Source organism: Oryza glaberrima, chromosome 10 (genome assembly GCF_000147395.1).
Source record: "Oryza glaberrima chromosome 10, OglaRS2, whole genome shotgun sequence".
Lineage (NCBI taxonomy): Eukaryota > Viridiplantae > Streptophyta > Magnoliopsida > Poales > Poaceae > Oryza > Oryza glaberrima.
In genome coordinates, this window is record NC_068335.1 from 6,179,442 (window position 1) to 6,195,194 (window position 15,753).

At 50.2% G+C, this 15,753-nt stretch overlaps 1 protein-coding gene across 1 annotated transcript; it reads right to left on the reverse strand.

Moving 5' to 3' along the window:
- Positions 1-404: 404 nt before the first annotated feature.
- On the reverse strand, positions 405-1,589 carry LOC127753192 (pectinesterase inhibitor 10-like). The gene has a single exon (XM_052278654.1). It carries the CDS (start codon positions 1,480-1,482, stop codon positions 844-846), a length of 639 nt encoding a protein of 212 aa, XP_052134614.1. The 5' UTR covers positions 1,483-1,589; the 3' UTR covers positions 405-843.
- Between the last annotated feature and the right edge of the window lie 14,164 nt (positions 1,590-15,753).

Consider the following 15,753-nt stretch of genomic DNA (forward strand, 5'->3'; position numbering starts at 1 on the left):
ATAGATCAACTTGCAAACTGTGTATTTCGGTACAACAACTTTTGTAGCCCATATAAATTAAGGCCAAAAAAAGTCCGTGTATTTGGAAATAACATGATGTGGCACTGGAACTATGCGGCTGAGGAGACAATTAGTTGCACACCGTTGTAATGGCAAGAAAATGGGTTGCAGTAGTGGTGGAAAGAAGCACATATCCTGTAGCACAACAAGAGTGGCTGGTGATGAGACTGATCAACGACAGAAGTGTAGCTGCCAGCTTCATCTCATACTAATTGCCACGTATTGAAACAGTACGTAGTGTAATGGCCAATCGACCCTTCACCAATATCTCTGAGCACTTGTAGCTAGTCAGCGATTTCCATGTTGCATTGAACTATGTCAGGGATGGGTGAGTGTAATAGAATGCACGAAACAAAATTTCCATATGCTTATGATTTTATAACTTTAATTTGTGAAGAAGACGCAAACATGAACTGAAACGAGCCAAGAAGGAAAGCGACATGGCATCCGTGTCAATGCCACATCAAATGTCTGTTTTGGCCTGGTTTGCACGGACTAGACAAGTTGTTATACTAAAATGTACAATTTACAAGTTATTGTATCTATTTGCACCCACCACGTAAGTTTGTGTATCGTGAGTGCAGTTTACTCTTTTTTATTTTATATGGACAAAAGAAACCTTTTGAAAATTTTAAGTATAGTAGAGATAGAGATATATATATTATAATAAGAAATAGTGGTCAAAAGTTGTTTCATGTACGTCTTTGTCCGAAACAACCAATGTTATAACCCGGAGGGAGTAGTTTAGTACACACAGCAGTACAAGACGATGCAAGTTACACCTCAAGAAACCGGTATGGTATTGACAAACGAGAGGGCGATGCTGGTGTACTGCTTGGCCATCACCACACCAGCGATCAACTCCCTCGCGGCCGGCGACACGGCGGCGCCCGTGGACGAGAGCGCGTCGGCGCAGTTGGCCTCGTTGGTCATCGCGGCGCTGAGCCACGTCTTCGCGTTGGACACCGCCCACCTCGCCTGGCTCCCCTTGGCGGCGTCCCCCATGGCATCGAGCCTCGCGAGCTCGGCGGCCGTCTCCTTGGCGTGGCCGGACGCCGACGACGACGTGCTCGCGCAGTCGCGGATCTCGGCGGCGATCGCGGGGGCCTCGCCGGGGACGCCGTGGGTCACGAGCTCCTTGGCCCGCGCCGTCAGGTTCTTGAGGCTCGCCGCGTTGACGTCGGCGGCGGCGCGGGCGAGCTTCACCGTGCTGGTCTGGAACGCGCACCCGTAGGGGATGAGCGCGTCGTAGCACGTCAGCCGGTACAGCGTGCTGGCGCAGCTCGCGCGGAGGAACGCCACTTCCGCCGGCGGCGCCACGCATGGCGGTGCCGCCGGTGTCGCCTTGGCTGTCGCCGGAGAAGCCGACGACAGTGCGACGACGAAGACGAAGAAGACGGCGGTCATGGGACGACGCGCCATTGTTGCGACTAGAGGACGCCGTGGCCGGCTTTGCGGTGGATATACATAGTGGTTTCAAGGACAGGTTTAGCAGCGAATTGTATGGCTAGGATTATGAGGTTGGTGGTTAATTAGGGCAATAAATGGAGAAAAACAGAAGCTTGAGGTTTTCTTGGTACGCCGTTTTTATCGTTGCCATCTTGAGATGAACATGTTTAATTAATTAGGGCGTGCATTTCCGCTGATCAACTTTGTAAGACAAGGCAAAATGATGACAACTTGTTTTATTCTAAATTAAGTTATTGTTATCTCTAGTGTTGTATTAACATGTTCTTTGGATGCATATATGGCGGTTCCTTCTTGTACATACTCCGTATATATATATATGCAAAGAATAATTACAGCTTTAATTTCTCTGTACAAAATGTCAACAATCTACGCTTAAATAAGTCAGCGGTTGAATAAAGTTTATTCGTGCACATTTGTTCTTTTCTCAGTATATCATTTATGACACAGTATTTTTGTGGACTTATATATGGAGGACGCACGATCTGCGAGTTAATTAAGCTACTCGACTTAGTTTGAAACAGATCAGTTACTTAATTCTATGAATAACTTAAATATTTTGATAAATAACCTAAAATAATTGGTCTAACCAATACTAACGTACACACTCTACTCGTACAAGCACCTTCAAACTTAAGTTTTTTTAAAAATATATTTACAGACACATGGAGCGAATAATCTGATTTAATAATTCGATAAATAATCTGAAAGGAACTAGCCTAAGCCAATAGGTGAGATGATTGCTAGTTTGTGGAATAAATCACTGCTTCCACCGAATCAAAAATTCAAAATATGCTAGAGTGAATCAGGATCTTCCCTGCCTGCTGCAATGATGTTTTGTGTGCCAAAAAAGAGTGGAGGCCTAGGACTCGTGTATCCTATCTTATTATGAAGTTATAACCCACTAATTCTAAAGCTCAACATGTAAACATGTCATCTCATTATCCACTAGCAATAATTACATACAAGACTCATGTAAGCATGCAACATCATCTATAAATCATTGAATTCTACAAATCAATATCCAATCATCTTCCTTCATATTATTTTTCATGACCATGGTTGAGGTAAGGATCATAGATTTTTTTTCTTACATTCCATTTCGAAATAAGTTCATCTGAGGTCCCTTAATTTTCCAATAAATCTAATTTTCGTCCTTCAACGTCAAAAACAGATACAGCCGATCCCTGAGCTGTCAAAACTAGTGCAACCGAGGTCCTTTGGCGGTTTGGAAAGCGGTTTTGGCTAACATGACGCCTATGTGGCTAGTTTGACTAGGTCACCGTCTCACGTGGCATTGACGTGGCGCTTACGTGGCAACTATATCTCAGCTACACAAAAAAATAATTTAAAACTATATCTCAGCGCCACGTCAATACCACGTGGGACGAAGATCTAGTCAAACCAGCCACGTATGCGCCACGTTAGCGAAAAACGTCTTCCAAACAGCCAAGGAACCTCGGTTGCACTGGTTTTGATAGTTCAGGGACCGGTTGTGTCTGGTTTTGGGGTTGAAGGACGACAATCGGATTCGGTGTAAAATTTAGGGACCTCAGATGAACTTGTTCCATTCCTGTATGGAGTAGTGTCAGTCCACTGGTGGTTGGGCCATCCCCATCCTTCTCTCTCCACATGGGCTATCGGCACTACTAGAAAACTCATTTTCAGCGTCGTAGGGGATCGATTTTCGCAGGCAGGCATGTAATTAAGAGCCAAAACTCCGCCGGCAAAAACAGTACCCGGGGTGGATGGGGCGGTCCGCCTGCGAAGATTGATCTTTGCATGCAGACCATATAAGCGTCGCCTGCGACGATCGATCTTCGCAGGCGGCAGACGTCGTGCGCCTGCGAAGATCGATCTTCGCAGGCGCCGCTTATGTCACGCCCGAAATTTCTATCCAAAATACCAAACGCTTACATGTGTGTAAACCCTCGTCCAGGAATCAGCCGAGGCACACAATAACAAATTGATAATAGAGTGCAATTATTACTCTAATTAATAAGCGAATATAAAGTTATTACAGAGGTAGATAGTTCCTCTCAAACAATAAAGTTCTAAGCAGCAGAAAATAAGGTAAACGGCGTAAGCGACTCCATTCCACAAGCAGCTTGTCCAGGACTACGCCTAATCCTCCACACCTTCAGCATCACTGTAGAACTTCTCCTCTGATGAATGATTGCAAGGTGAGTATATGATATTCTCAACAAGCCACGCAGCAAATATGCAAATGCAAAGGATAACAAAGGATGGCATAATATAGTCTCATTTTGCATAAATGGCATTTAACAAATACTTCAGAATTTAATAAAACAGTAAAGTATTTAGTTAAACAATATTAATCCAACGCTATACAACATACCCGTTGCATAGGCCCAACCATTCCGAACAACCATTCCCGGCTGCACAGTTTTATCTCCAAACCAGGAATATACCATTCCAAACCAGGAGCTAAACAAGTTATTATCAATTACAGCATCATTTATTATGGTGAGAAGTATGAGACTAATCACGAAAGACATTGTTCGACCCGCCCATAACCGTGGGAACGGCTATTCGAATAGTTTTACTCTGGCTAGAGGTGTACCACTGTACCCACAATACACAACCTCAACATCATGTCAACCATGCATCGCGATACTTAACAAGTACCCGGATAGAGATTGTGACAATACCCTCTGCATAACACAATTCAAAGCAGTACACCATTCCTGGATCATAATCACCCCCTTATAAACAAGGCATGGACTCCCCAGCGACCCCCGTGGGCTTATCTCCGCCACTTCACAGTCTGGTGCTCTACAATGAACCACACTCTACAAAAGGTAAAGCCGTTGCCCACGCTGGCTTGTGGTGACGGTTAATGTTTCACAACCGAAAATCATGAACCGGTCCTTAATTGTCATGAGTACGACCATCAAAACCATGTGCTCACAACCCACCATTATCATGTTTTAGTTGGCATCTTAATTAATCATCCTATCATGATTAACCATCATGAGCTATCATTAAGCCATCATTAAGTAATAGTGAATCATTAATTATCCCATTCATATGAGCTAGAGTCTCTAAGCATGGCTAAGCATCCTAATTACTTTAGCTAAAATCATATAATGTTCTAGCTAATCCAATTATTAACCAGGTGACAAAGTATAGGTAATCAATATCAAAGGGCTATAACGAAAGTAATAGGTTATTTCCACCCAATGACATTCAAAAATAAATGCAATAGTTGAATAGAAACAATAGCTTTAAACGGGATCAACATGCTCAAAGGGTTGTTTGGGATCTGTGTGACTTGCCTTGCTGGCCTTGGAACTCTTCAAAGTCTTCTCCTGCAAACTCAGACTCTCCGGGAACATCGGAATCTAAGCATAAAAGAGCAAAATCACCAAAACAGTATATAAACAATCATAAACAGCACATGTGGATATTTTTAACATGTAGATCTCAATTTTAGAAAAATTTAGAGACTTGAACCAACTAAATCCGAGCAAAGATAAATTAGTTATGAATTTTTAAAGATTAAATCAGATTAAATTATTTATTTAGATTTTAATTGAATTATGACGCAATAAAGAATTATTTTTGAAAAGTAAAAAGGATTTATTGCGTCAGTGGCTCGGGTTCACGGTGGACCGGGTGCACAGAGACGGTCTACGGAACAAATGGCCGAGATCTAATCTAGCCCAAAACGAATGGCCGGGATCTAATCGATCTACCGCGGGTCTATGGATGACGCGGCGCTGACGTCGGCGATGACGTCATCACCGGTGACGGCTCGGCAACTCACGCTCGCCGACGAACGACGGCGCGGCGGCGCAAACAAAGGACACCTACGCGTAGAGGGCGACGCGGTGAACTCACCGAGGGCTTGGACGACGACGGACGGCAACGGACGGCGACGGCGGCGAGGTCGAAGCGGCGAATGCTTACGGGTCGACGACGACGGCGATGCTCCGGCAGTCTTCGGTGAAAACGGAGGATGGGACAAGAACGGTGACGACTTGGCAAACCCGACGGCGGCCTTCCCGAGCGACGACGATGACCGGAGCGGCGGCGGCGCACGGCTGGACTTGCGGCAGCGACGGCGGCGCAAAGGCTAACGCGGAGGCGGCGCTACAAGCGGCGGCAAGCTAAGGCGAGGTGGCGACGAACGGAGGAGGTCTCCGAGGTCCTTATATAGGGGCTAGAGGGCGGCGATGGAGGCCCACGGCGGCCAGCGGCGAGAAGGAAGGTTTAGGGTTAGGAGGGAAAAACGAATCCTAATCGAGCTCGAATCCAACAATTTCCAAACAAAATTAGATGAAGTTTCTATAGAAGAAAAGATAGAGGAGATCAAGAGGATCATTTCCCCTCTACCAATTTGACCGGATCGGGAAAGGGGCGACGGAATTTGGAAGGGGGCAGCGGCGGCTTGCGCGCTAGGGCACCACCTGTCAGCGGGAGAGAGGAGGGAGAGCGGGCATGGGGCGACACCGAAAGGACGAGGACGGGGCAGCGAGAGGAGGCACCCTTACCACTACGCGACGAGGCGTGGGAACGACAACGACGAACGGGCGCGGCGGAGACGGCTCAGGGACGACGGAGGAGAACGGCAAGGGAACGAATTCGGCGGCGATCCTTGGACGATGGCGAGACACGGCCGGCACGAGGCTTGACGACGCGGAGCCAAGGACGAAGACGACGACAGGGCTGCAGCGGCTCGCTTGACGAACCACGAGCGGCAAACGCGATCGGCTTGATGGAGGGACGAACGCCACGACGACCGGGAACGACGGGAGGATGACGACGACGACGACCGGGGCCGGCGAGGAGGCGACGTGGGCAGCCGGCAGCAGCTGCACGGATGCGAGGACGGCGCGGAACACGCCGCTGTGAATCCGACGACGGAGGCGGCGCAGCGAGACAACGAGCCGGCGAGGAGGAACGATGACGATGACGACGAACACCGGCGGGGTTCGGCCGAAGGGGAGGCGATGCTGAGGACGACGTCGCGGCTGCCATGCCGAAGGTGGTGGAGGTGCGGCCGACCGGTGCATGGGCGAGGAGGGACGGGCGGCCGAACCACTCCGGTGAGGCGGATGGAGAGGTTCGCGGCGATGTGCAGCGGCTTCCGGGCGAAACCAAGGGGTGGACGAGGTGGAGGGCTACGTCACCGTGCCGAGGGAGGGGACGGCAGCGCCGGCTGATGCACGGGCACGGCGGAAAGGGCTGCCGGAGGAGACGTCGACGAGGAGGAAGGAGAGGCCAACGCGGGCAACGGCGTTCCGGCGAAATTCGGGCGACGCCGTGGCCTGGCCGGGAAAGAGGATGGCGCTCCGGTGCCGGGAGAGGTGGTGGCGACGTCGGCCGGCGCACAGGGGACGCGGCAGAGGCGGCCGGAGGCGGAACAGTGGCGGCAACGCCACTGTTGCCGACGGGGATGCACTTCCGGAGGTCTCCGCGGGAAATAGAGGGCAGGCCGGCGAAGAGGAGGCGGCTGCGATGCTGGAGGAGGCGATGGCACGGCCGGCCGGCCTGCTGACGCGGCGGTAAGGGAGGCTGAAGATGGCCGGTGGCACGGGAGAGAGAGGAGGACGGCGGGGAGAGGTGGTGAGGCCACTGGAGAATGCGGGAGGGGGCTAAAACTGGAGAACGGATCGAGGGGGTTCCATTTTATAGGGGAGGAGAGGGAGCCGGCCACGGGAGAGGCGGGGAACGGTGGCGGAATTCGTGGCCGGCGGCCTTGGAAGGTGGCCGGGGTTGGCGCGGGCGTTCCCGACGATTGGGGGCAGGAATCAAGGGGGAAATTGGGGGGAATTGAAGAGGAAGGAAAGGGGATTAATTCCCCGTAATCAATTTTGGAATTCCCGGTTTGAATCGCGTGGATTTTGGGGAGGAATGGCGCTAGGTTTCCGGGAGAGAGAGAGAGGAGGCCGGGCGGGAGGAGGACGACGACCTGGCGCGTGGGACCCACGCGGGCGCGCGGTCAGCGCGCGTGCGGCGCGCGTGCACGCGGCTGGCTCGGCTCGGCCTGGGGGGGCGCAGCTTGGGCCGGGCAGCCGGCCCAGGAGGAGAGGAGGGAGGGGAGGCCCGGGAGAGAGAGGGGAGGAGAGGGAGCTGGGCCGAGGGGAAGGAGGCAGGGCAGCCCAAGAGAGAGAGAGGGAAGGAAAAAGAGAGGGAGGAAGAGAGGACTTTGGCCGCGGGCCGAGAGAGACAGAGAGAGAGGACTTTGGGCCAGACTTGGCCCAAAGGAGGAAGGAGGATTATTTTTAGGTCTTTTTCTTTTTAATAAACTTTGATAATTGTTTTTCTTGCTTAATAAATATTTCTGGTGCTCTGAAAATTCAAGTAAAATTTGAGGGCTCATTTTAGACCAAGGAGAATTTAACAAAAATTCTCCGGGCCACATTCGAATTTTTCTTGTACGTATTTTAGTGTTAACCAATTTCTTTTCGAGTTTTAATTAATTCTATTATTCCTTTTAGAAAATGATTTTTATTTCGGGATGAATTTATCAGGACGTGACAAATCCACCCCCCTTACAGGAATCTCGTCCCCGAGATTCGAGGAATTAGCAAGAAGATAGGTTGGGTGGTCTTCTCTTCTTGTCTGACTTCTTCTGTTGCGTCTTCACAAACTTCCAGGAAAACTTCACCACTCGGAACTGCTTGGCTTGACCTCCTGTTGCGGATGGAATCTTCTCTTCACCTGACTCGAACCAGGGTGCACCTTTTAGCTGACTCAGACTAGGTTGCGGTAGTTTAATGTTGCTTCCGTTCCAGAACTTCTCATGATTCATATCTTCGGCGTCAACCTCACACAAGTTATCAACTTCATGTCATGTGTCGACACCTGCTTGTCATTACTAGGATACCATGCTTATCATCATGAGAATACCATGCTTGGCGTTTCCTTCCAGCTTACCACCAAATGCTTTCGACTATGATATCCCACTTACCAAGGGTACCAAGATTGACAACTTGCCACTAACTGCCTCATTTTAGCTTTCCTGGTCTCCGGGTGCTAGATACTTCTGCTATTTGCTGCGAGGGTCGACCATTCTAACTTTGAATTATGTTTCTCAAGAGAACCAACTTATCCCACTCGACATGCTTTGACGTCTTCCCAAATGTCTTTACTGCTGGACTTGTATTTTTCTGATTATTGACCTGCCAAATCTAAAACTTCTTTGTTGGATGTGATTTTAATCTTAACTCTGTAGATTATCTTTAAACATATCACTTGGTTCATAACTGGAAATAGCTCTCACGAACAAGCAACTCGGATTCACTTTCTTTACATTTGGTTCACTTCCCACTATTCTCTTCATGTTGTCCTCAGTTAGTATTCAACGTACTCCTTTACACCTTTAACCTTGATGTGTTCTTTCTCGATGGATCGATTGCTAGGAAAGTGCGTTGAACGATACTAGTGCAAGTGCTTTTATTCTAGTAGCATCTAATACAGAGTCCAAGGTTGAACCGAGCTTTAGATTCCACTGTTTAGGTTTTACTTCTTGACTTCTTGGTCATGTCACAAAAGTTTCCATCCTTGTCCCCATAGAAGTACTTCTACCTGTGGTCATCTCGCTTACTCGTGAATTCACCTACTTTAATGACAAGGCAACTGTTGTAGGGTTGATTGCTATCGGGAGTCTTCCTCGAGCGACACAAATCATGCTTCTCGTTATCCTTTATCAATCACCTTTCGACCTACTTCTTTTCCCAGTAACCAAACATCTTTTCCAATCTCTTCCATTAATCACCTTTCGACCTTTCTCAACCAGGTACTCTTCACTCTAGGTGTTTTGGGTGCTTCTGGGGCAATGAGGTCCTTGGGCGTGCTGTCTTTCAGAGAAACCTTGAAGTAGTTCGTCAAAAGCTATACTGACTATCGTTGCCTTTGATCCGAAAAGGACACATCTGGAACTCTTAGTCCAAACAAATGTCTCTTTGGTTTATCATTTGATTTTCTTCGCCATCAATCGCTAGGTTATTTGATTCATAACAGATTATGAGCTTACGGAAATGAGACCCTAGGTCTCCTTAATCATCAACAAAATGTACAACACTTGCAATCTCACTATGGATCCTTCATAAATTTGCCAAACTCATTCATTATCTCATGTTTCTCTGTTATTACATGATTGACGGGGAACAGGTATAACACAAAAGTACTTTAACACCGATACAAGAGTATTATGGTTGCTTCTGACTAGCACTAGGCTTGACAGGTACTGCATTTGCTCCAGTGACCACTTGGCGATTAGCATGTCTGCTTCCTGTAAATTGGCGAAAATGTGGGGGCCGATTTTGCCTTGGTTGGGGACAGTCCCTCGAGTAATGCCCTTCTGCACTACAGTTGTAACAGACAATAACTTTCTTACGCTCGGGTTCTTCATCTTGTACTTGATTTCTTGGCTGCTGTGCTGGAACATCCAAAGGTACAACGCAGATACTGGCCTCTGTCTTGTCAACTGGTGGCTGGGGCTGAAATTGAGCATTCACACCTTATGGTAGTGCACTCACTGGAGTTGGAGTTGTTGCAACGCGGGCTATAGGACTGCTTCGGGATGCATGGATGGCAACTCGCTGAGGAGCAAGCTTCTGATTGCGGGGAGTTGCGTGGACTGATGTGCTGGCAGCTATGTTTCTCGGTTTTGGGCACTTGTCAGCGAAATGACCCTTTCCTTGACAATTGAAGCAACAGATATCTTCCCGGACTCGGCATTTTCTTTTCTTATTTTGATTCCTTTGTCCTGGCACTGGGGTTAGGCTGAAACTGTAATCTTGGCGAGGATTTGTGTTGCCTTGATGCTTCTCTCCGTTGGAACTGGCGGGTTGGTTGGCCATCTTGTTCGTCAGCAGAAAACTGAATTGACAATCTTTTGGTACATGATCAGTTCCTTCACAGAAGAAACAAGTGATCCGGCTCGTTGGACACCCGTCGGGTGGATGGTCTTCCTCACAATGAACGCAGGTAGTGGCACACGAGCTGGCAACATGACCGATTTCTCCACAACGAGAGCATGCCTTACGTTCCATTTTATTCTGGTTGAAACCTTGGGGAGACTTCTTATCTTCATCATCTGAGGAGACTTGATCTGAATCTTCACTATCAGACACTCTACCTCCATTAGCTAAAAGATGCTCTGTCAACTGTGGTGCACCTCGGAAGGAATTTCTTCTCTGACGTTTTGTCATTCCTGGTGGAGGCCATTCTATGCTGGTAATGATCATCTTACGGACTTCATCTTCGGTTCGCATTGGTGCTTTTCTTTTCTACTGAGGACAGTTCCTTGCATAGTGCCCTTGTTCATCACATATAAAACAAATGATTCTTGCTTCTTTTGAGTCAACATGTGGCATGGCACGATGGTCCAGTTGGGATGCTGGCGGTGCGTTGACTTGTGGTGTGATCGCTTGGACTGCCTCCAACTGCACTTGAGGTTGCATCTGACTCGGGTTTAGAATTGGCGTCCGATGCTGCTGTAGTATCTCTATAAGCAATCGGTTCTGGTTAATCAGGTGTTGGACCAGTGTCACACAACTGGTGTCTGGTGCTTCATTCACTCGGGAGCTTGATGTACCCATGTCCTGACTTCTAACCTTACTGCCTTTCTCATTGTCAGCCATCTGTTGCAGGGTTTGGAGAGGGAGTTAGGGAAAACAAAGGGGAGAGACAGATCAGAAACTAAGGATAGGACCTTAACAGATCTAAGTCTTTTGCTGTTATGATGTATGTTAGGCTTATTCTGCAAGTTGATTAAGCAAACAACCTAGCATGGTTACATCACACCCCACTGATGCAAACCACGCGCTACACACACAAGCAAGGAAACACGCGACTAACGACTCTACCCTAGAGGTGGCTTAGGTTCTGCGACGGGTTCTCCAAGATCTTAACTTCGGCTTCATAGCTGGCTTCACTGCTTCCTTCCCTTCGCTAGCGGATCCTGTAGCCTTCTGGAGCTTCGGCAGACAATTGACGACATCTTCTTCTTCACAAAGCTGACCAACTAGTACTAGTTGAAATCCGAAGAAGGAAGAAAGGAGTAAACATTTTGCAAATAGCATTGGGGAAAGGAGGAAAAGGAACTTTCGCAAATAGTTTTATTTATAAAATATGTCCTTAGGTTTTATCCATTAGGCTTATCCTACAGTCGAGATGGCTCTGATACCAGCTTGTCGCGACCGAGAAAATTTGCATTTTCCCGAACGCTAGTGTATTAATCCCCGTCCCAGGAAAAGCCGGGGTACACCACACAAACATGATATAAAAGACACATCTTTATTATATCGATAATATTTACATTATTACAAAGGCACTTCGGGCCTGACAAACAAAAATAAACAGCAGCAGACTAGCGGACCGACGGCTCCATCTTCACAGGCGCTCAACTGGGGTATAAGCCAGGACTCCACCTAAGACTTCTTCTCCAAAGCTTCTCTTACTGAAGGGGGGGGGGAAGGATAGAGCAAGAATGAGTACAACCACAGTACTCAGCAAGTCACACCGGGAGATGCATGATTAATGCAAGGGAGTACAAGGGGTAATAATATAGGGGTTAAGTTTTGCAGTAAAGAGCATTTAAAAGACACTTAGTTGCTCAAAGCTATTTTGTAAACACGATCCTAGAGCTACACAATATTATTAATAAAGGCCGTGAACCCTCGCGAACCTGCCTTAACCCAAGGCCTACGATGATTCGGACCGAACTGGCAACCCGACCTGGGTCCCAGCTCGTCCCAAGCCAACCCAGGCCAACCATTCCACATTTTAGTTGTTAAGCAAGTTTTAAGAATTAAACCACTAACTTGGGTACATTGCTAGGCTTGCCCATATCCGAGGGCACGGCTATTCGAATAGATTTACTCTGATCAGAGGTGTACATCTTTACCCACAAGACACATCTTTACTCCGCATTCCATGGCCTTGGAACCCGTCGTAAACATGTGACATAACCCTTCACCCATCCTAGCCATGAACAAAAGTACCGACCCAACCCTGCCTACGGCCGGTACCCCGGGACAGGCAGGCCAGGATTGAGCCCCTAGCAACAGGATCTAGACCGGGTGCGCCACATGCATAGGGGTGAGACCACCCGCGTACTAGTCCAGTGCCATGGCATCTCGACTAACGGGCACCGACCCGTGTAGTCTTCATTTGCCTAGACATCTCGATTACCGAGCCGCAGCTCGTGTAGCCTTCATTTGCCTCAGAGATATCCATCGTCGCAACGACTTCATCCATCTCTATCCGTGTCCTTTTGTTCAGGACTAGACTAAGCACCGAGTTAAGCCTTACCTATTAGACATGTGGTTAGTACGGTAGTGCTTTGCAACAGAGGCCCGAGCTTAATCCTTATATTGGCCGGGGTGCTACTTCCCATAACTGGCATGCACCCAAACCCCACCGGAAAACAGGTTTTAGGGATTTTGAAAGAGGAAGAGAGGGGTATGTCCAATTCCACCATAAGCCAACCATTCCATAGTATCCAAGTGATATGAGAATTCCCAAAGTCTAAAGTTATAAAACCACCTAGTGTTGCCTAATTAAACAGCGAAGCATCTACCTAAATTCATACTAGTGGAACCATAAATAGAGTACCCACTAGTTGGGGTTTTATTTTCCTAGGGCGAACAAGGTAATAATAACGATAGCAATAATAATAAGGTCGTAACAAAGATAAATAGGCATGGCTAAATAAAACAATGATAACGCGGGAATTTAAATAAAGCGATAATGCATTAATTTAAATCAAAATAATTTTATAAACTAGGATTCAATATGCTCAAGGATGATGTGACTTGCCTTGCTGAGAGAGAACGGCCTTCCGAACCTTCGGCAACGACCGCGAACCACGCTTCGAGAACCTCCAGAACGACAGGAGCTACGCGAAGCACACAAGCAAAGCTACAAGCCTATAAAGAAGCAATAACAATACATAAAAAGAAAGCACATGGTTCTTTAGGTTATAACAAACATTAGGAGACTTGAATGGGTCGATTCGGGGTTCGTATGACCAAGATATGATCATCCGAAGTTTAATGCTGTTACATGGAGATTTACGGATTATTGTGATTAGGTTTTGCAATTATAAAACATTTGTAAGCGCTAGCCTGGAAAAGACAGGAAGACTGCGCTGTTGACATGCGGACCCCACATGTCAACCTAAGGGACCACGGTAGACCGAGTACACAGAGACGGTCCTTGGGTGTCAACCGAGGCAAGTGGCCGACAAACGGACTCCACTAGACACCACGCGGGCTGCACATGTGGAAACCATGCGGCTACCGAGCGGGCACACTAACACGGTCACCACACGCACAAGCGAACGACTACCGACACCGGTACAAGGGTAACAAGGTCGACACCCGCACAACGGGCATGGGGTGACACCGAAAGGACGAGGACGGGGCAGCAAGAGGAGGCACCCTTACCACCACGCGACGAGGCGTGGGAAGGACAACGACGAACGGGCGCGGCGGAGACGGCTCGGGGACGACGGAGGCGAACGGCGAGGGAACGACTTCGGCGGCGATCCTTGGACGAAGGCGAGACACGGTCGGCACAAGGCTTGACGACGCGGAGCCGAGGACGAAGACGACGACGGGGCTGCAGCGGCTCGCTTGACGAACCACGGGCGGCGAACGCGATCGGCTTGACAGAGGGACGAACGCCACGACGACCGGGAACGACGGGAGGACGACGACGACGACGACCGGGGCCGGCGAGGAGGCGACGTGGGCAGCCGGCAGCAGCTGCACGGATGCAAGGACGGCGCGGAACACGCCGCTGTGAATCCAACGACGGAGGTGGCGCAGCGAGACAACGAGCCGGCGAGGAGGAACGATGACGACGACGACAAACACCGGCGGGGTTCGGCTGAAGGGGAGGCGATGCCGAGGACGACGTCGCGGCTGTGATGCCGAAGGTGGTGGAGGTGCGGCCGACCGGTGCACGGGCGAGGAGGGACGGGCGGCCGAACAACTCCGGCGATGCGGATAGAGAGGTTCGCGGCGATGTGCGGCGGCTTCCGAGCGAAACCGAGGGGTGGACGAGGTGGAGGGCTACGTCACCGTGCCAAGGGAGGGGACGGCAGCGCCGGCTGATGCACGGGCACGGCGGAAGGGGCTGCCGGAGGAGACGTCGACGAGGAGGAAGGAGAGGCCGGCGCGTGCGACGGTGTTCCGGCGAAATTCGGGCGACGCCGTGGCCTGGCCGAGAAAGACGACGGCGCTCCGGTGCCGGGAGAGGTGGTGGCGACGTCGGCCGGCGCAAAGGGGACGCGGCAGAGGCGGCCGGAGGCGGAACAGTGGCGGCAACGCCACTGTTGCTGGCGGGGATGCACTTCCGGAGGTCTCCGCGGGAAACAGAGGGCAGGCCGGCGAAGAGGAGGCGGCTGCGATGCTGGAGGAGGCGACGGCACGGCCGCCCGGCGTGCTGACGCGGCGGCAGGGGCGGCTGAAGATGGCCGGCGGCACGGGAGAGAGAGGAGGACGGCGGGGAGAGGTGGTGAGGCCACGGGAGAATGCGGGAGGGGGCTAAAACTGGAGAACGGATCGAGGGGGTTCCATTTTATAGGGGAGGAGAGGGAGCCGGCGACGGGAGAGGCGGGGAACGGCGGCGGAATTCGTGGCCGGCAGCCATGGAAGGTGGCCGGGGTTGGCGCGGTCGTTCCCGACGATTGGGGGCACAAATCAAGGGGGAAATTGGGGGGAATTGAAGAGGAAGGAAAGGGGATTAATTCCCCCTAATCAATTTTGGAATTCCCGGTTTGAATCGCGTGGATTTTGGGGAGGAATGGCGCTAGGTTTCCGGGAGAGAGAGAGGAGGCCGGGCGGGAGGAGGACGACGACTTGGCGCGTGGGACCCACGCGGGCACGCGGTCAGCGCGGTTGCGGCGCGCGTGCACGCGGCTGGCTCGGCTCGGCCTGGGGGGCGCGGCTTGGGCCGGGCGACCGGCCCAGGAGGAGAGGAGGGAGGAGAGGCCCGGGAGAGAGAGGGGAGGGGAGGGAGCTAGGCCGAGGGGAAGGAGGGAGGGCGGCCCAAGAGAGAGAGAGGGAAGGAAAAAGAGAGGGAGGAAGAGAGGACTTTGGCCGCGGGCCGAGAGAGACATAGAGAGAGGACTTTGGGCCAGACTTGGCCCAAAGGAGGAAGGAGGATTATTTTTAGGTTTTTTTTCTTTTTAATAAACTTTGATAATTGTTTTTGTTGCTTAATAAATATTTCCGGTGCTCT